At 47.0% G+C, this 21304-nt stretch overlaps 2 protein-coding genes across 2 annotated transcripts; one reads left to right on the top strand and one right to left on the bottom strand.

Moving 5' to 3' along the window:
* Positions 1–3158: 3158 nt before the first annotated feature.
* LOC149380821 (uncharacterized) lies at positions 3159–4639 on the bottom strand. The gene is made up of 3 exons (XM_089601213.1): positions 4048–4639; positions 3247–3956; positions 3159–3203 (listed from the first exon to the last, which is right to left on the bottom strand). Exons 1-3 carry the CDS (start codon positions 4637–4639, stop codon positions 3159–3161), a joined length of 1347 nt encoding a protein of 448 aa, XP_089457339.1.
* An 8972-nt stretch (positions 4640–13611) lies between these two features.
* EMB2739 (embryo defective 2739) lies at positions 13612–15840 on the top strand. Its single transcript, XM_089629816.1, has 2 exons — positions 13612–13875; positions 14068–15840. The coding sequence occupies exon 2, from the start codon at positions 14164–14166 to the stop codon at positions 15634–15636; it is 1473 nt and encodes a 490-aa protein (XP_089485942.1). The 5' UTR covers positions 13612–13875; positions 14068–14163; the 3' UTR covers positions 15637–15840.
* The last annotated feature ends 5464 nt before the right edge of the window (positions 15841–21304 follow it).

Here is a 21304-nt window from a genome sequence, read left to right on the forward strand (position 1 = left end):
CCCCTTGAGACTTTGCTACACTTTTGTTTTTGTTTGTTGTTTTTTTTTTTTTGAGCGAGTGAGTTTTAGTTTCGTTGAGCATTGTTTCCCATTAGCCCCCGAGTTTCTTGTGTACTCGTAGAGGAGACTAGAAATTATAATGCAACAAGATAAAGGCTTCGAGGCGAAATGTAATCTAATTACCATGTCGAAATAGTTAAAAATTACATTCTCAGGCCATTGGCCTTATTGAAATTTAAAGTTGTCTTTAAACCGAAAATAAAATGAAATGACGAGAACGGGAGCGGGCTTCTACTGTAGTACCAGCTTCCGCAGCTTGACCGAGCTAGAGGATGGTGCTCACCATCTTTGCCTTCCCTTTCCCGTCCACGCCTTGGATGTAGCACATTCTCGCCATCGACTGGTCTCCCAACATGATGGAAATCCCCTTCTCAGTCGGGAACTTCATCATCAGGTGATAGGTGGACGTTATGGCCTTCTACCGGTTGAGAGTCGGGCGGCCGATGATGATGTTGTACGCCGAGGGCTGGTCCACAACTAGGAAGGATACGATGCGAGTGACCTCGAGCCCCCCCCGGCGTTCCGAAGGTGACCGGGAGGTCGATGGTTCCCTCTGTCATGACTCTCTCCCCTGAGAAGCCGAAGAGTGGGGTCGAAATCGGGGTCGGTCTCATTCCGGATAGCTTCATCCTGTCCAGTGCCGACTTGAAAATTATATCGGCGGAGCTCCCGTTGTCGATGAGGATCCTCCGGACGAGGTTGTTGGCGACCGGGGCCGAGACGACTATCGCGTCGTTGTGCGGGTGGAGGACCCGCACCGCCTCTTGGCCGGTGAAGAAAATGGACTCGAATAGGGTCGGAGGAGGAGCCTCGTATGTGTGGTTGATGTAGTGCGTTATTTTCCCTTGGGAAACTTTACGCACGTACTTCTTCCTTTGCGTGACCGAGTCTCCGAACTCCGGACCGCCCATGATCGAGCCCACAATGTGCAGTTGCGAGCTCTCCGGTTCTTCAATTGCCGCTCGTCCGTGACGGTCACCGTCGTCGGACCTTTTTTTTTCTTGCCGCGGGCGCCCTCCGTGTGCCGCGGCCGTCCCGATTGTTCTAAGCAAGGAAAAAAATGCCGTTTTCGTTGCCGTTTCGAGCCTCCTGATTTACGGAAAGTCGTCATGCCGATGGAATTTCCAACGGAAAAATTGTGGAAATGGGCAAGTAAAATGCCGTTTTCAAATGCCGATTTTCATGGAAAACCGACGTGCCGACGGAAAACCGAACGGAAATAATGTGGCGAAACAAACACATAAATATATATATTTTTAAATGTAGTTCAAATTTAAAACACTTCAAATCATACATATCTAGCATAAATGTTCCATTTGTTCATGAAATAAATATGTTTCACAACCATATAGTTACAATATTAAAAAAAATGTATCAATAGAATCCCGATGGACGTCCCAGTTGGATAAAACTCGGTTGGTTTTCTTGAAGCTCGCAATACTGAGACCAAGTGAAATTTCCCTGGTACGATCGTTGGAAGTTTTGAACATGTCTGTCGTAGTCGGCTTGATCGTACCCCACAGCTGTACTTATCAGTGGGCATCCCGGTGCACATGCTATGATGTGCTCGGCACCGAACCGATCTACGCGTACACCGTACATACGACGTCCACGTCCTTGCGAATTCACCTGTGGCTGTGGCACTCCTATCGGATTAGGATAACGGTAGGAAGGACAAGTATACGAACCGTCACTCTGTGTGTCTGACGTAGTGAATGACATTGTGTCGAACTGAGACATCAAGTGATCGACGCCGTATTCACTGCCAGATGACATGTACGCTCCTTATCCTTGCTGGAAGTCACCGCCGTATTCACTACCAGAAGACATGTAATGCGTAGGCGCTCTCTGTGTTCCTCCACCGTAATACGATCCGGTCTCAAAGTCAAAGTACTCTCCGGGTCTGTTAAGCATGTAATATATTACTTTCCATATTCATCATACGTACATTGTTTGTGAACTCCGACATGAATAAATGCGAATACACTAACCTGTCAGATCTTTGACGTCGTGACCCGTGATCAGAATCTTGCGTGGGTTGATAACCTTGCTCCATAGTCCACGGCTCGTAATGTTGGCTACCACCACCACCACCACTACCACCACCACCACCACCACCACCACCAACGTCTTGACTAGCTGGATAACGGCCAAAGTCACCACCGTCTCCACCATCGTCACCGTCGTTAGGACCACGTCCATCGTCTGATGATCCATGCGAAGTATGACTGACGTCTTCGCTCAAGACAGTGTCGACATTAACACCTTCCGCCCGGGCCTGTGAGGCGACGTTTGGATCGGGGTTCCGGTGTTCATCATCGAGGTGAACTGGACGGATCCATTGTAGGAGTTCATCATCGTCGACATTGTCGCCCATTATCTCCATTGATCTTTGGATCATATCCAACGGATCCTTCCTCTCGACGGCGTCGTTTTGGATATCTCGTAATTGGAGCTTCATATTGTAGCTACAAAAGACGAGTTCCTCAAGTCGCTTATACGCCAGTCGGTTTCGCTGCTTAGTGTAGACAAGTGCAAACGTGCTCCAATTTCGCTCGCACGCCGATGATGATGCGGTCTGAGAAAGGATTCTCATCGCCAACTTTCTCAACGTGGGGGTTTGAATTCCAAACATCGCCCACCATTCTCCTAACAAAATGAAGAAACTCCGTAAATATGACATTATGATATGAACATCGGGAATTAGAAATAGTTCTTATCGGAAGCCATCTTCGTCCTTCCCGCTACTGCGGATTTATTACCGAACATGCCTTTCGCGTCGCGGAATTTTATAAGCTCATTCCCGATGTCGCCGCAGTCATCGTTGGGGAATAGCCGCTCAAACACTTATGTAACCGCCGTAAGATGTTCGGGTGCCTTGGCGATCTCCGGATTGTATTGGAATTTTGGATTTAGGTAGTGAGCTGCAAGATAAATCACAGATAAAAATTAAAAATTATACAACGATGTTCACAAAGAGTAAGTGAAATGAGTAATACCTGCTTGGTGCAACGGATGGTCAAGTTGTCTATTCCATCTCTGAACCGCAATGTCAACCACCCATTGCTTGTTTGGGATGCTTTCCAACTTCTTTTTCATTAAATCGAAGACGTGGTACAGCAAGCCCATCGTGGGAACAACTTCTGTATCAACGAGACGCAGAGCAGAGTACATAGGTTCGAACACCTTGCACACGCTATCAATATGGAGCCAAAAGTTACTGTCCAATACTTTTGACTCCACAAACTGCCCAGGTGCAGTTTGACGTAAGGAACATCGGTCCCACCAATCCGACGTGAACATCTTTTTCAACCTCGATCGACTGCTCTTGAGACTCGTTAGGGCCAAGTAGTTCGTGGCGAATCTCGTTGGACCGGGACGGATTAGCTCTCCTTGTCCTTCTTCTCGCATCTTCGAGAGGACAATCTCGTGATTGTAGATGAACTTCGTGATGTCTCTACAATTCTTAACAACATCGGCGACAGTCGCTCGTTTTCCAACGTCCTCTAGCATCAAGTCAATACAATGTGCGGCGCACGGAGTCCAGTACAGATTATATCGACGAGCGAGTTTCAATCCGGCTTTCTTGTAAGCCGAACCATTATCAGTGATAATCTGAACAACATTGTGTTCACCGACTTCTTTCACAATGGGCGACAGAATCTTATAGATGTACAAATAGTTCTTGATCTCATCTGACGCATCAACTGACTTCAAAAAAACAGTCTTACCCGCCGAGTACACCATAGGTCCCGTCCATCCGTCCGACATTATGGTGCAACCATATTCCTTCCACACTTCCCGTTGCTGATCGATGTACTTCTTGACGGATGCAACCTCTGCTTTCAAGTACGTGTTATAAATCTCATACGGAGTCGAAAGCGGAATACATGGACCTGTAAAGTTTGAAATGATAGTACAGTTAGACACCACAATACTTGTCAAATTAAAACCGGTAGTTCAAAAATTCAAATACACGAGACTTACCAACTGCCACAGCTTCATTGATCATGTGTCGAAAATGCGGCGACTTCACTTTGGCGGCTGGGATGTTCTCGTGGATGACGTAGCTGCTAACAGCTGTTCCTAGACGCTCTTTTAATTTAGGATTCGTGATTTCCGGGATCGTAGGTTGTCGTCCACTATCTGGCCGAAAATGAGGTGGTGGTGAAATCCCTGAACCCCCACCAGGGCCGGATCTACAAGCATCTGGCTCTGTCTCTTGACGGCTTCTTTTAAGAGCTTGCATCATATCACGTTCGTATTGTTGGTCGGGGTCAAGCTCTACGTGAGTCGGACCGAAGCGTCCGGCCACGTGGTCGTCTACGGTTTCTTGAAGGACGCCCTTGTTTTTCTTCTTTTGGACCGTCGCCTCTTGTAACGCTAACATCTCCGTGCGTACTTGTGAAGGAACACTCGTACATGCCTTCACGTTTTTCTTCGGATCGTTTCCACTTAAGTGTAACTTCATCCGTGTGATTCCCCCTCCCCTGGTAACGTGCCCACAATCATTGCACGTGAAGTGGAACGAGTTTGTTGCACCTGGGGTGCAATGCTTACGAACTCCTTCCTCGCTCATCTTCGCTATACCTGCATATTGAATTCAACATTTCAATCCAATTTCAACTTGTCAAAAAATTCTAATCAAACTACTTTCATTTCAATATGTCAACAAATTTCTTTCACCATGTCAACAAATTTCTTTCAACATATCAACAAATTATAGTCAAACTACTTTCATTTCAATTCAAAACGTAACAATTTCAATTCATAATCTAATTTAAACATGTCAACAAATTTATTTCAAGATATCAATAAATTCTATTCAAAGTTCAAACTAATTTAATTTCAATTCAAAACGTAACAATTTCAATTCATAATCTAATTTAAACATGCAACAAATTTATTTCAACATGTCAAACATTTCTATTCAAAGTTCAAACTAATTTCATTTCAATTCAAAACGTAACAATTTGAATATATCAATAAATTCATACACTTAAGTCTTAAATAATTTCATTTCTAGCATATACAAGATACAAATTAAACACATAAACTTACTTAAAAACATAAATAAAACTTGAACTTCGGTTTTTTCAGTCGCCGGAAAATTCAAGGTTCGCCGGAAAAAATGGTGTTTCGCCGGAAAATTTCAAGGTTCGCCGGAATTTCACCAAAAAATCTGGAAAAAATATATATGATAGATCGTCACATTACAAACAACTTTCATGAAGAGGATTATATGAAAAAAAATCAAATTACTCAAGAAATTGAAGGTGCAAGTTTCAGAATCTAGGGTTTCCAAAACAACTTGGAAATTCCTTCAAATCGGAGGAAATTCGTCGACATATTGTTGATTTATACCTTGAGCGTGACGAAAATGGTGGAAACTCGCCGATCGCCGTCGAATTCCTCCGACACCCACGTTCTCTCCTCCACAGCCGCGAGTCTTTTTTTTTTCTTTTCCTTCGAATTTCCTCGAATTTCCTGGAAATGAAGATGATTTTATACACAAAATGGAACGACATCAACCGGCATTAAACGACAGAAACGAAATGTCGTTTCTTGGAAATTCTAGCGACATCACACATGGAAACGACATATTTCTCTTTCGCTCGCCGTTGACCCATGGAAATGGAATTTCCAGCCGAAATTTCGGGAATTTCTCCGGCATTTATTTCCTTGGTTCTAAGGACGTACTCTTTCAGCTTCCCATCCTGAATGAGGGCTTCGATTTGGCGCTTGAGTTGGTAACACTCGGACGTCAGGTGCCCGTGGTCTTGGTGGTACTCGCAAAACTTGCTTCGATCCCGCTTCGCGGGATCCTTTGTGAGTGGAGCGGGGCTCCCTAGCTCGTCACAGTGCAAGGCTAGGATCCGCTCTCGCGAAGTGTTCAGAGGGGTAAATAATTCCGAAGACTTTCGGAAGCTATCGACATGCGGGGGTCTAGGCCCAGGGAGGGAGTGACCGTTAGGGGTCCGTCCTCCCTTGCTCCTTCTCTTTCGATGGTCGGGACGATCTTCGTCTTGATCGTCGCGGTGGCGACCACTCTGCCCCCCCCGACCTTAGGCCGTCTCGGTCGTCGAAGTAGTCCTCGATTCCCATGTAGGTGCGGGATCTTGACATTAGCTCCGCCATGTCTCGCAGGACTTTTCCAACAATGGACTTGAGGAAGTCGCTCGTGCGAACTCCCTCGGTGATCGCCGTGATGGCGTCCTTATCGTCGAACCCTTCGACCTTGTGAGACTCCTCGGTAAAGCGAGCGAGGTATTGTCTCAAGGTCTCGTCTCTCCCTTGTCGGATAGACAAGAGGTAGGTCTTCGACTTCTTCTGTGCAACAAGGGTGGCGAATCGAGCGAGGAAGGCCTCTCGTAAAGCCCGGAAAGATGAGATGCTTCCCGGCCTCAGGCTTCGGAACCACTCAAACCCCGACCCCGTGAGGGTCAGGCTGAAAGCTTGACATAGGGTGGCGTCCGTCTATCCCCGCATCGTCATCCACGTCTCGTAGTGTTGGATGTGGAAGTTCGGGTCAGTCCGTCCATCATAGGGAGGGATGGACGACAACTTGAAGTTCCCCACGCAAGGCTGCGCGAGGATCTGAGCGGCGAAGGGAGAGTATGACTCCTCGATCCCCCCGTAAGACCTTTGCCTCCCTAATTCCCTCATCTCGATGATTTGGTTTTGGAGGCTCTGAATCATTATGACCATGTCAAGCCCGTTAGCCGGGCTGACCGCCGGGCCACGGGAGTCGGCGGCTGGCGCTCGTTGGACGCTTGGTCCACGATATTGGCCTGAGGTTGGCCAAGAGTTGCGGCGGGGAGCGCATCCCTTCGAGAGTTGAGCCTTTGGCGGAGATCCTCCCCTCGGGAGTTTCTCTGCGCCGTCAAGCGCTCTCTAAGGTCCACGCTCGATGCGTGGCGAGGCGAGTTCGCCCTTGGTCGGGCCATGCGGCAAGCGCTTCGGCTATCGGCCCCATCATCGCCCAGAGTCGCTCTCTCCTCGGCGAGGGGCCGTGTCCGGCCGCCTCTTGAAACCGAGGGGGCGAGTCCCCGGGAATGTGACCGTGCCTGTCGTCGCGACGGGTGCGACGGACCGGCCAAGGCACCATTGGGCCTCTCGGGCCGCGTTTGGGCGAGGCTAGGAGTCGCCTCATCGGTCCTCGACTCCCCCACGTAGTCGGGGTCGGATTCGTCTCGGGCGGATCGATCCTCGACGTCGTAGCCGAGGAGATTGGCGATGAGCGAGCCGTCGACGCCGGGACGGTCAAGGAGCTCTGCAAGCCGCCGGGCCGTGTCCTCTCGGAGCTCGGCCTCGGGGTCGTTCGCCGCGTCTTGGGGCCGGCTCTCGTTATCACGAGGTTGCCCCTCAAGACGGTGAGCGAGGCTTCGGAGGCCGTACCTCGAACTCGTCGCTCGAGTGCCGGCGGAGGCAGTGGGAAGGTGACTCATCTCTCGAGAGTCGTAGGCGTAGTGATAGTGTGGAATGGAAGGGAGAGCGCGCTAAGGTCGGTGGTCCCCTCCTTCTAGCGCCTAAATGTTGTCGCGGTTTTTCGGACAACGATTTAGGAGTCAAAGGCGGTTAGACCCAAGGCCGGACCAAGTGGTCTCGTCTTTACTCGAGCGTGGACTTGATATCTCAAGTCGTCCCTTAGCTGTTGGTGATGTCTATCTCGTTCAGGCACCTGAAAAGCAAGCAAAGAGGCGTGAACTACAAAGGGAAAACAGGGGGGTTGCCCCTGTTTACCTCTCCGACGCTCAACATTAGTAGGATTGAGGTGGTTTGTAGAGGGTTTAAGTGTTTAGAGGCCAAGGCTTGAGAGAAACGAGCGAGGTATGAGTTCGGCAGCGTTTCAGTACTCAAGAATGGATTACCTGGATTAGGGGAGAGACCCTTGTATTTATAGGCGACCAAGGGGCGTTACGAACAACCCCTTGGCGAGGGACGGCTCTGACTCGGCCATGGAGGCGAGGGCCGCCTCTGAGGCGGCCTTGGAGGCGAGGGCCGGCTCTGAGGCGGCCTTGGAAGCGAGGGCCGGCTCTGAGGCGTGGAGGTCGATCTGAGGTCGAGCTGAGGTCGAACTCGTGAGGCCGAGGTCGAGCTCATGCGACCGGAGGCCGAGCTCATGAGACCGGAGGTCGGCCATGGAGCTGGAGGCCGAGCTCATGAGACTGGAGGTCGGCCATGGAGCTGGAGGCCGAGCTCGTCAGACCGGAGGTCGGCCTAGGAGCTGGGGGCCGAGCTCATGAGACCGGAGGTCGGCCATGGAGCTGGAGGCCGAGCTCACGAGACCGGAGGTCGGCCATGGAGCTGGAGGCCGAGCTCATGAGGTCGGAGGTCGGCCAAGGAGCTGGAGGCCGGCCTTGGGTCGGCCATAGAGCTGGAGGCCGAGCTCATGAGACCGGAGGTCGGCCATGGGTCGGGGGAGTCCCGGGGTGGTCGCTATCGCGGCCGTCGCTGCTCTACCGGGCCGAGATGGACCGGTAACAAATTGCAAAAAAAATTTAGACTACAACTATATGAAAACAAAAATAGTTTGGGTGAACTGCCAAACAAACGTGGCCATTTTTGGTCGAGGAAACCGCAAAAAGCGTTCAGATAGAAGGAAAGAAAGAAATAAGAAAGAGAAATTTCATTAAGTGAGCTTAATAAGCCATTAAATATCTAATTTAGACCCTAATATTGAAAAATATCCCAAAATGGACTTTTGTACCATAATCGGTCAAAAATACCCTTATGCTCTATTTGAACTCATTCCCCCCGAAATCTCTCTCTCACTCGCTCACTTCAAAAAAAAAAAAAAAAAAAAAAAACTCTACGATCGTGTACGAGGGCATACGACGGCATACGATCTTGTACGAGTCGGTACGATAGAGGACGATGGCGGACGATGGAAATGCGTCGAGATCCGGCGGCGGTGACGGACAGAAATCCCGAGCTTCAAAACCAAGTAAAAAGGTAAGTTTTCATGAAATTTCTTGTTAAACTTCGTTGAAAATAGTTAGAATAGGGTTTAGGACTTAGTTATTATTTGATTTGAGTTGATTTTAGGTGATTTGGGTCGGATTTAGAATGTTAGGGTTTGAAATTAGGGCCAGTATATGATAAGGTTGATGCATCGTACGATGTCGTACGATGCTGTACGATGTCGTACGATGAAATTCATAGAACTGTACGATGCTATACGATGCGATACGATGGTGTACGATGGGTTTAAGATTTTGCTTTAAAAATTGCCGTACGATACCATACGATGGTGTACAATGATATACGATATGGTACGATGCTGTACGATAGTTGTAAAAAAATTAATTTTTTTGTTATACGATGCTATACGAGTCTGTACGATGCCATATGATGAATTATGATTCTGACCTAATTTTGTCATTTTTAGGACAATTTGAACTACATATACAACGTCCCATTCCCGGGTCGTATCACGTACGGTGGGACGGGGATCTTGAAGCTGGTACGAAGGAGATTCGATGAGCTCGGGATAAAAGATCGAATCCTCGAGACTCCGTTCGAGCAATTTTTTACGGAGAGCGAGCTTGGTTTCTCACCGGTGCTCGTACATACTCTCCTTCAGAAGAAGATCGAGGCGACGGTACGGGGGGAGATACATTTTGGTATCGGAGGTAAACGAGTAAGATTTGGACGCCTCGAGTACACACTCGTCTCGGGGATGAGCTATGAAGACGGTCCGACCAAAGCCAAACAAGAGCGAAAGAGCGATCGATTGATCACGGGATGTTCGTAGTGAAGTATGTCGAGCACATAGTACTGAACGAATCATTTGACAGTCTTCAAAGTGTCAATATGAGAACGTTCAGGAAGAAATGGTGCGTGGACTTATTCTACAACCACCTTATCCCGTGATTTTGTATTTTCGGATGTTTTTTTTTATCTTTTTGGTTTTGTATGTAATAGTACCTTATAAACATATTATCGAGATGGTTTGTTGATTATTGATTGAATATGTTTTTTATTGTACCTTATAAACATGTAATTTTATAATCTATATAAAGACTATATCAGTATTCAATGAAACAGATTCACACAAAAAAAAAATCATCACAAATTCATACATTCACAAAGGGTTTAGAACTCGAGACATTTGTGGACGAAAACGAGTCTTGGGACAAAAGCGAGTTGAGATCTTCGTCGTTGTCACAGATTTGAATCGAAAAAAAGTCCATGAGATGGATGACACTCCATTAACCAAAATAAACAGGTAACTCAAATAAACGTTAAAGTTTTAAACTTAAAAATAAAAATAACACAAAGTCTAAAGTTTTAATCCCTCCAAGTGCATGTTTTTCTGTTATGTCCCCTACCACCACATTTCCCGTATTTTCGCTGGACAACGATCTTTTCGCCTTGAGATGGGTATCGATTAATTCTTCTACTTCTTCCTTGTTTACTTTTCTTCGGTCGACCGGCTTGCTTCTTTTCAACGGGTTCCGAAACTTTCATGTTTTTTATCTCATCCGGGACATCCCATTGATCTTCATTGCCAACCGGATATATGGCTTCCTTGTACATCTCAATCCACGTCTCCTTCAAATAAAAGTCACTGCATAACGAGTACACGCCCACGCTTCATTGTTGGGCTGCTGCGATAGAATGCTCGCACGGGATATTCAATTGTTGTGGTAGTCCGTAAGTGCATGTCTTTGCCATAAGGTCTACATCAAAATCACCTATTGCGTCTTTGACATGACATTCATATAGACCAAGCCCGTACGCATTGACGAACTGTGCCTTATTATTTAGCTGTGCGAGATCATTTTGCCACATTGGTGTCAATTTTGTGTTCAACTTGTTCGCTATCTCTTCTCGTTCAAAAAACCAAGTTTGGAGTGTGAATCGAATAAACTCGAGCAACGTCGTAATGGGAAACGTCCTAGCATTCCTTGTTTTGTTGTTGAAGTTTTCTGCGTTGTTGCTCGTCATTAGGTCGTACCTATATAAAACATACTTGATTTATATAATCAACGACATTAAAAATTCAGTACAAAAGAAGTTCTAGACTTTTATCGTTTTGCAGGAAAGAAAGCTCTGGCCCACCGATCGACACCAACTTCTTCGAGATACTTTGCCATCTCGACATCCGTACGTCTCAACTGTCTAAAATTAGCTTCGAATGTTGTTTTACTGAAGGCGTAAGCTGCATCGTAAAGTTCAAAGCGACAATGGTCTGTCTTGAACTTGTGTTGGACATTCAGTTGTAAATGATGGTAACATGCTCTGTGAGGGATACCAGGAAACACAACCTCGACACCATGTATGATGCTAACGTGACGATCGGATATGAACGCCAAATTAAGTACGTCTTCACCGATAGCTTCTTGCAATCTTCTCAAAAACCAAATCCAAGAAGCATGACACTCGCTATCTACAACTCCAAATGCAAGTGGATATAATTGTGAATTCGCATCCATTGCAATTGCACAAAGCAACTGTCCCCCGTATTTTGTCTTCAGAAATGCACCATCCAATGCTATGACCGGCCGACATGCTTTGAAGCCTCTACGACACGCCCCAATGGAGAAGAAAGCATACTTGAATTTGTCACCATCTTGCACAAAGTCTGTTAACGTCCCAGGATTCTTTTGCTTCAACATGTACAGCCAAGACGGTAACTTCTGGTACGATTGTTCAGGCGTACCCCGCACGTACCCAATAGTTTTCTCCCTGGATCTCCAAGATTTCAAATACGATATGTTCACACCCCATCTTGTCTTCACTTCTTCCCTGACGTTATGCGCCGAATACTCCGCCATAGAGTTAATTGAGTACTTTTCTATAAATACGTGACCGATCCCATGGTGCCGCTCCTCGATGGCCCTCTGTTCGAACAACACGCCCACATGAGTGCTTACCCTCGTACGACGTAATCTCCCACATCTCAGACCACTGCATGACACCCCTCAACCTCCATGTGCATATCTCGTCTTTGCATAGAACATACCATCTCTTTTTCGAAGAAGATTTCACTCTAAATTCGAAATTCTTTTTCAACGCGTACAAGTGGATATGTTTCTTCAGTTCAAGCTTGTTTTCAAATTGTTGCCCAATATATATTTCTTCTGAGCTACCTATTACTTTCAAAGGTTAGTTAAACAATAGGTGATTTCATATTATACTTGAATCTCATTTGAATCCACTTAAATTACCTGTAGAAGAATGACTTGGATAATGACTCGGGTTTTCCTTCACAACATCATCGGCGGTGAACTCGGGTGCTTTCCATGAATAAGGAACGACAGGTGATCCGATCATCGGAGGCTCACGCTGACATTGACCCGATGGTTCACAATGACCCGTTGGTACTGTAAACGTTTCCACAAATTCTTCATATTCTTCGGGATTGGCGAATTCTTCAAATTCTTCACCTCTACCATTGTTATCTCTGTCATATCCGTCACTATTCTCTTCATCACCATCGCCACCTTCGTTTTCATCACCATCGCCACCTTCGTTTTCATCACCTTCGACATCTTCGTATTCATCACCATTGTGTCCATCATATTCGTCACTGTTGTGATTACAATCTCTATCACGCATGTATACTTCGTCACCGTTTTCGGCACCCTTGTACTCGTTAAACAAGTCATCGTCACAGCCACCGTCTTTGTTTTCAATTATAGGATCATTTTATCGATCCTCGATAACAAGAGTATTCCATCTATTCTTCGGTTCATTGCGAGACACCATTCCAACTTTCACATCTTTCTCTTTACATAATCCTCGATACGCAATAGGTGCAATGACCTGTTTCGATACCAAACTTACACAAAGTGGAAATCTATTACGATATTTGTGCTTCATAAAATGCGAAACATCACCATTGTCCTTCAATACGGCAGAACCCAGCAGAATTGTATCGACTGTGTATGGGACTTTGAGTTTTAAGTCGAACGCGAATCTGTCTAACTCGAACTTCTCGTATAACAAATCTACTACCTCCGTGTACGTTACCTCTTTCGGAACTACGAATGCACGCATTTCTACATTGGTGAAAGCCCATTGGTGTCCTTCCTTCTCCCAAGTGCCGTTAATCATGACAAAAACTGCAAAAAACAGTCAAACTATGCAAAATTAGCATCTATATCGTACATCATCGTACAGAGAGCAGTTTTTTTTTTCTAAATTTCATCGTACAAAAAGTTAAATCTCATCCTACCATATCGTATACCATCGTACAAACAAGTTAAAACTCAGATTTTGGACTTTGTTTTCAGATCTGATCGATTTTTTTGCTACATTCTATCATATACAATCATAAACTTTGTAAAAATGATCAAGTTAGTAATCTTACCATGATTCTTTTGAAACCCGCTTAAGTAGAGAGGATTTGAGTGGATTTGAGTGTGATTGAAATGATAAAAATGAAGAGTGAGAGATGTATAGGATTCAGAGGGGTATTTTTGTCCGATTTTGGGCCAAAAGTCTATATTTAGATACTTTTAAACATTATGGTCTAATCTTGATATTTAATGGCTTATTAAGCGCGATTAAAGAAATTTCTCATAAGAAAACCGTACACTAGAAAATCACTCTTCCCTCTCAGCTTCCAAAAGCCTAATTCCTAACCCTAGCCAAAGGGCTTTCTCTTTAATCTGGCAATCCGATGATCTGATTCTGCTAGCTTCTCCGTGGATCTGGTTTGCGAACTGATAAGTCTTGGTTTCATCGGAATTTCACGTCTCTAATTCCACGGTTTGGGTTTTGATTTTGCGTGTCATTTTCTTTGGAATATTTGGGGGTTTTTTGATCCGGCTGAGGTTTCGTATCGATCTTGATCCATCTGTTGTATGTTATTTATCGTATCTCTTCGAATATGTTCAGCTCTATGAGGAATTTCCTTTTTTTTATATATTGATTTCCAAGGCAATGCTAGATATTGAGGAACATTATGTTTATATTTAAGTCTAGAATTCTCTACAAGCCTATTATTTTGTTGTCGTGGTAGCTTCTGATGGTTTCTCAATTCAATTGTTTCAGGTTGTGCTGAATCTTTAGCTATGGTCAATCAAGTATCCTTGTTTTCTCTCTGTGTTTGAAATTGTTTCGTTAGTCTGCAAGTGGAAAAAGCTCTACATGACTTCAAAGATCATTCTAATTGCCTCGCATGAAGCAGAGAACCAACTCGAAATGTCTCTGAGAGATTCGTTTGAGCTTCTTCAACCTAAACTAAGACCCCCGTTCTCTTTAGCTATACCGAGCCCAGTTGAATACTTGGCGCTCAACCGAGCAATCCTGTATGGGGTTCTATGCGAACCTGATTTAGCAAGAACCCATATCAAGCACTTGCACAGCATTGTCACCGACGGGTATTCCTATTTCGTGAGTTTGCTCATCGAGGTCGTTGCAGGGCTGTACTTGAAACTTTTCAGTTCTGTGAAAAGTCAGTTGATTTGGGTCTGTAATGAAATGGTTGATGTTTGGGCGGTGGGTTTTGATGATTTGCTGACACACTTGCTGAGGCAAATTGTTGGCGGGGACTTCAGTGATGAAAATCTTTGGTTGTGCTCTACAGTGTTGAACATCTTCTCTACAAAATGGGATTGTATATTGGAAGCAGAGCCGGAGATATTAACAAGCGCGTTGTACACTTACCTTCGCTTGTTGGCCGATCATTGCAAGCTAATCAATGACGTCAAATTAGAGGCATTAAGACGGTCAGAGATCGAGTTTTGCAGCCGAGTCTTGAAGGAGCAATTCCAATTGTGTTTGAAGATCGGTAGAGATCTTTTGCGAGTCTTGCAAGAATTGGCTTACGTTCCCGAGTTTAGAGCCATATGGAAGGACATGATACTTAATCCAAGCGACTTCAAGGTTCCTGAGTTTTTCAGCATATCCCAACTCTTTTGCACCAAGACTCCAAGTCGCTATTTCTTACTTCGGATCACTCCAGAAATGGAGGCCCAGCTTAGATTTTTACTCGTACACGTGAAGCTCGGAAACCAAAAGCGCTACCAAGCATGGTTTGCCAAGAAGTTTCTTTTCGGGCCAGAGAGAGAGACACTAATAAGTGATATTGTACGGTTTGTGTGTTGTGCCCATCACCCGCCAAATGAAATTATTCAATCCGATATCACCCCAAGATGGGCAGTGATAGGCTGGCTTCTGAAATCGTGCACGAAGAACTACGTCGGAGCTAGTGCAAAACTAGCCCTGTTCTACGACTGGCTATTCTTCGACCCCAACTCGGATAACGTCATGAACATTGAGCCCGCGATTCTGCTCATCGTCAATTCCATTCCCAGGTACATCGACATGACTCACACGCTTCTTGACTTTTTGTTCTATCTGATGGACAATTATGACAAGGACCGGAAGAGTCTCATCGCCAAAGGCGTCTCGTCTTCGTTGAGCGTACTCGTTCAGAGCGGTGTAGTTAGCTCTTTGGACGTGTTGGTTTCTTGCAACTTGCTTAGCCCTTTCTTGGTAGAAAAACTCAAGAGCTTAGACACTGCTACGAAGGCTTTACTCCAACATAACGAATCGGATTCATTTAGTCCTCGATATCATGTGTTGGGCCAGCAAATGGTGTCACCGGAGGGACAATAGGAGAGCCCAAGCTTGCCAACTAGTGGAATGTGTTACAAGAATATAGCCTTCACATATTAACTAAGTTTCATTTAGTATATGGTTCTGTATATATGTTTATCAACGCAAATAGAGTACTGTACTATTCAATGAGAAACTTGACTTTATATCCTCCACAAAAGGTTGTAATTGAAAATAGTACAGGGTTTTGACTCTTTGAAACTATCTTTTCCTCTTCCATCCGAAGCAAAAAAACTCATTCCCTGCTTTCCCCACTGAAACCATCGAAACCAACATATAAACCAATAAAACCAAAGAGAATAGAAAATAAAAGGAAATTAAAAAAAAAAAACCTGAAACTCTTGTTTCAATGTTGTGATTCATCTTCGTCTTCTTCGTCACCTCCATGGATGAGCATTTGGTTTTCTTGAATTTCAATTCAATCTTAGAGTGCATCATTGGATGAATAGAGAAATATTTTTTTCTGTTATTGTTGAGCATCGCTGATTATTTAAATTTTTTGATGACTTCATGAACAATTCGATGGTTTTAGAAAATAAAAGAAAAAATAATCGATGGATTCTTGGTATTTTTCGGTAGTTATTTGTCAAATTTCAATAAGGTTTTTTTTTTTTTTTTTTTTTAGTTTTGATATTTTTTTCAAAGATATTCTTGCTGGTTCTCTCTAAATTTTGATGGTAGAAAATTTCAGTTGTTTTTTATGATTTGTTCCCAGAGTGAGTTTTCAGGGTTCGGCCGAGTTGTATACCTGAATAAACCTTTTTTAAATGTTTTTCTACCTTTTTTTATGAAAGGAAAATAAAAGTTGAATCAGAATGTTATGATATTTCCAAGTTTTAAGATTTTGGCTTCATGGAGAGAGAAAAGGGAAAACAAGATCAAAATCCGTGAGCGACTCGTTAAACCAAAAAGTCGTCTCCAACGCAAGTATTATTATTTTTATTTATTTAATGGGCCTTTAAATACAGAATCATATTTTTTTCAACTTTTTTCTCTGCTCCTAACAAGCTTCGGAGCTAGAGTTTTTCACCAGAGCTTCCTTCTTCTTCCTGGGGGATGGAGGACCTGTGTGATAGGTGGTCAGAACTAGACATCGGAGAAGAGGAAGATGAGGTTTTGGTTCTCGACGAAGATGAGATAACAAGTACTGAAGTGAACCTTTCTAGCTGCCTCGTGGGAAGGCTCCTCAGGTTGAGACCCTTTAACCGGAACGCCCTGAAGACGGTTATGGCGCGAATCTGGAGGACTTCGGGGAAGCTGGAAATCAGCGACTACGACGGAGGCGGTTTCCGCTTCAAATTTGAGCTGGAGGCGGATAAACAGAGAGTTTGGGACTCGGGACCCTGGACCTTTGATAAGTCTCTGCTGGTTCTTGGAGATCCGGAGCGGGACGACGGAGAGGAACTCCGGCACGTCGACTTCTGGGTTCAACTCCACGGGGTCCCTCCGAGGAACCGATCTGCAAAAATGGGGGAGTTGATTGGCAAGCGACTCGGTCGTGTCCTCAGAGTTGACAAAGACAAGGGAGATCAAATCAGAGAGGACTTCCTACGGGTCCGGGTGGCCATTGACATCGGGAAATCGCTGGTGAATGGGATCCACATCTTGATCGGGGATGAGAAAACTTGGGTCTCGTTTAAGTACGAAAAGCTCGGTGACTTTTGCTACACTTGTGGTAGTCTCGGTCACTGCAGCTCTGAGTGCCCTTGTCAACCTAACCTGGAAAGTGAAGGGGTGAGGCCGAGGTTCGGGGCGTGGCTCCGTGGAGTTATACCAACCAATCCCGCCAGCGGAACCAGACGGTTTAGCGGCACCGGGCCGTCCAGAATGGCGGGGTGGGCCGGACCGGGAAGCTCGACGACGAAGGCAGAGGCGCCTACCACGTCACCCCCGACGGCCGAGTCGACTAAGAAGAACAATGGCTTTCCTGGGAAACCTCCGGCGGAGACGGAGCTACGTCATCCGAGCGAGAGCGGCCCTAATCAGCAGGGGATCCCGGAGACTCCTGGCGCGGCGGAGATGGAGGTCGAGCCACCGGAGTTGGGTAGAGGGAAACCCCTTCCCCGGAGAAGAAGGGGGCGGCCGGAGGAGAAGATCGCGCCGACGGCGAATACCCAACCACCGAGGTCGGAGGAGAACCAGGAGGATGGGTCACTGTCGTCGGGCTCGGAGAAGAGCCTTGGGAAGGAGGCCACGACGGAAGGGGAGCCACCACCGTTGAGCTCGTTGAAGACCCAATCGGGGAAGACCGCGCCGACGACGAGGCCACCACCGTTGAGCTCGGTGAAGACCCAATCGGGGAAGACCGCTCCGACGACGAGGCTTCAGTCGCCGAGATCGGGAAAGAACCAGGAGACGGAGTCCACGCTGGTGAAGGACAAGCCTCCGCTGAGCTCGGTGAAGAACCAGGCGAGGAGATCCAAGTTGACGACGACGCTTCAGACGGCGGGATCGGAGACCTCGCGAGGGAAAAAGCCCACGCCGGAGAAGGAGGCCCTGCCTTTGAGCTCGGTGAAGATCTCGGAGAAGACGACCACGGCGACATCGGAGCCACTGGCGCCAAGACCCGAGAAAAACAACGACCCCACAAGCAGGGGCGGAGCTGTCAGTGGGCCCACGCCTGGAATTACTGGGACTCGACCGTTGGTAGAGATGGGTGATGAGCGTTCTTCACCATTTAGGCTTGACAAAGCCTGGCCAAATCCGGATCTTGAGGTTGGCTTTCCCTTAATGGGAGAGAGAGTTGGTGAAGACTCTGCTTCTGGGAATAAAATATGGGGAGATAGACCTGATGGCGTGGGGCACGAGGATAAGACTGGAAAGAGTTTTGTTTTTTCTGCCAATGTGCAGTCCCTGATAGGAGCCGAGAGTAACAACCTAGCGGGGCCCACGCGACAACCCTCCCTCCAGTCTGTGATGGGCCAAGCTGGGAATGTTAATGGGTTGGTTGAGGAAGCCAAAGCTTTTTTTGGGCCCAATCAACAAGAGATTTTGGGCCATTCTTATAAAAAAACCAGCTCTGAGAAGATTAACAAGGCTGAGGAGATCAAAGAGAGGACCCCTTTTTTTGGCGATGGAGGGCAATCGGGAAGCGGCATGAGGCATGGATTGATGTGTTATGGCGAAGGTGGAGTAGGAAAAAGGAAATCCATCGATCGTCTCAGAGTTGGGAGTGTGAAGAGAATGGCGCGACTCATCGAGGCCGGCGACGAGGCTAACCGCGACCCAAAGAGGACCACCGGCTCCTCCCGCGAAGTTCAGCGGGAGATGGTAGCCGAAACGGGGACCGAGTCCGACATACAGGTAAGTCCATCTATCACCCTTCATTCTCATGTGCTTCAGTTGGATATAGGACATAGTGACTTACTTTCTGCCACACATGACCTAGGGAGGAGAGACTTATTTTCTGTTACTCATTCTTTGGAAGTTTCTAGTACGTTAGATTCGACCTTAGTTGTTACTGATGAGAGAGCGGCGCCCCTCGAGAGTGAGGGCCGCCGAACGCGATGATAGGCGTTATTTGGAACGTCCAGGGGTTAGGCAACCCCGGGACGAGGTCAGCCCTCCTTGCCCACGTTCGTGATCATAGTCCCGATTTTGTCTTTCTATCGGAGACTAGATTACGCCGTGAGGGGGCTGAAAGGGTGAGAGTGTTGCTGGGTTTTGATGGTTGTATGACGGTGGACTGTCTTGGTAGGAGTGGAGGCTTGATGTTACTTTGGAAAGAGCCTGTGAGATTCCTACTCGGGACGTTTTCGAGATATCACATCGAGGGTGATCTGGTTAACGAGTTAGGCGAGAGCTGGAGGTTTGTGGGGATCTACGGAGATCCAGTGAGCGCCCAGAGGAGACATACTTGGGAGCTTCTTCGTCGCCTCCGGAGCTCTTCCACGGGTCCTTGGTTAGTCGGGGGCGACATGAACGAAGTCGCCACCAACTCAGAGATTAAAGGAGGTAGAGACAGAGGTCCCGGCCAGTTATCTGCTTTCAGAGAGATGATTTCGGATTGCGACATCCATGACTTAGGTTTCGAGGGAGACCCTTTCACCTGGCGCAGAGGTAGTATAGAGGAGCGCTTGGATAGATGCCTTGCGAGTCACGAGTGGAGCGATCTCTTCCCTTCGGCCACCGTTCGACACTTGAGGTTCTGGAGTTCGGACCATAGACCTCTTCTTCTGCTTACAGCGGGTTTAAGAGATCGCCGACGGAGCAGGAGGCCGAGGCGCTTCTTCTTTGAGGAGTCTTGGATTGGTGAGCCTGAGTGTGACGAGCGGATCCGTAGAGCTTGGGAGACGGAACAGAGTGGTGATCAGAGTCCGAGCTTAGCTGAAGCGATTTGCCAGTGCAGACAGAGCCTCTCCCGCTGGGGCGGAGAGAGGAACAGAGAGATCAGAGACAGGATTGAGAAGCAGAAGAAGATCGTTGAGCTTGCGGGTCTATCGGGCCCGGATTTCTGCATGGAGTCCTTCAGACGGGAGGAGAGACAGCTCAACGCCTTAGTTCAGAAGGAGGAGCAATACTGGAGACAGAGGAGCAGAGTGTCCTGGATGCGGTGCGGGGATAAGAACACGAAGCTTTTTCACCGCAAGGCTTCTGCTAGGAGGAAGAGGAACGCTATCAGAGGTCTGGAGGACGATCACGGGGATTGGCACAGTGGTGACTCTGAGATAGAGAGGATCGTTGCCGGTTACTTTGGAGACATTTTCTCTTCAGCGAGGCCTTCTTCGCAGAGACTCGAGTTAGTTTTGGCGGGCGTACAGTCTAGGATCTCAGAGGCTTCGAACGCCGAGTTGGAGCGCCCTTTTGAGCCAGGGGAGGTGAAAAAGGCGCTTTTCTCGATGGATGCGATCAAGGCCCCGGGAAGTGACGGCTTTCCCGCTATTTTTTATCAGAGATATTGGGACGTCGTAGGCGAATCGGTCACGAAGACCTGCCTTGGGATTCTTAACGACGGGGACGAGGTGGCCACCATTAATGATACTGTGGTCACACTTATCCCCAAAGTCGAGGACCCGAGACGAGTCAGCGACTTCAGACCGATTAGCCTGTGTAATGTGATCTATAAGATAGTGGCCAAGTGCTTGGTCAACCGTCTTAAGATTACTATGCACGACGCTATTTCCGAGTCCCAGAGCGCCTTCGTTGGTGGTAGACTGATCTTCGATAATGTCATGGTTGGTTTCGAGGCTCTCCACACGATGAAGCGGAAACGCTTCGGTAATGGTAAGTGTGCGTCTCTCAAGCTTGACATGGCGAAGGCTTTCGACAGGGTTGAGTGGGCCTTCCTGGAGTCGATGATGCTGAGACTTGGTTACAGCACGCGGTGGGTGCACCTTATCATGAGATGCGTTACCTCAGTCAGATTTGCCTTCAACATCAACGGCTCCATCCGAGGTAGTGTGACTCCTTTCAGAGGCCTCCGCCAGGGGGACCCACTCTCTCCTTTCCTTTTCCTCTTCTGCTCTGAGGGCCTCTCGAGCCTCTTTCGAGCGAGCGAGGAATCTGGAGCGATTTCTGGAGTTCGGTTCCGGGATCTTCATGTTTCTCACCTTCTCTTTGCGGACGATAGCTTGGTTTTTTGCCGAGCGACGCCGGACGAGTGTGAGAGGGTTACTGACATCTTACGGACTTATTCCGAGGCCTCGGGCCAGATGGTGAACTTTCAAAA

The sequence above is a fragment of the Urtica dioica genome, chromosome 11 (genome assembly GCF_054948205.1).
Source record: "Urtica dioica subsp. dioica isolate 48M chromosome 11, U.dioica_male_clone48M_v1_H2, whole genome shotgun sequence".
NCBI classification, from domain to species: Eukaryota; Viridiplantae; Streptophyta; class Magnoliopsida; order Rosales; family Urticaceae; genus Urtica; species Urtica dioica.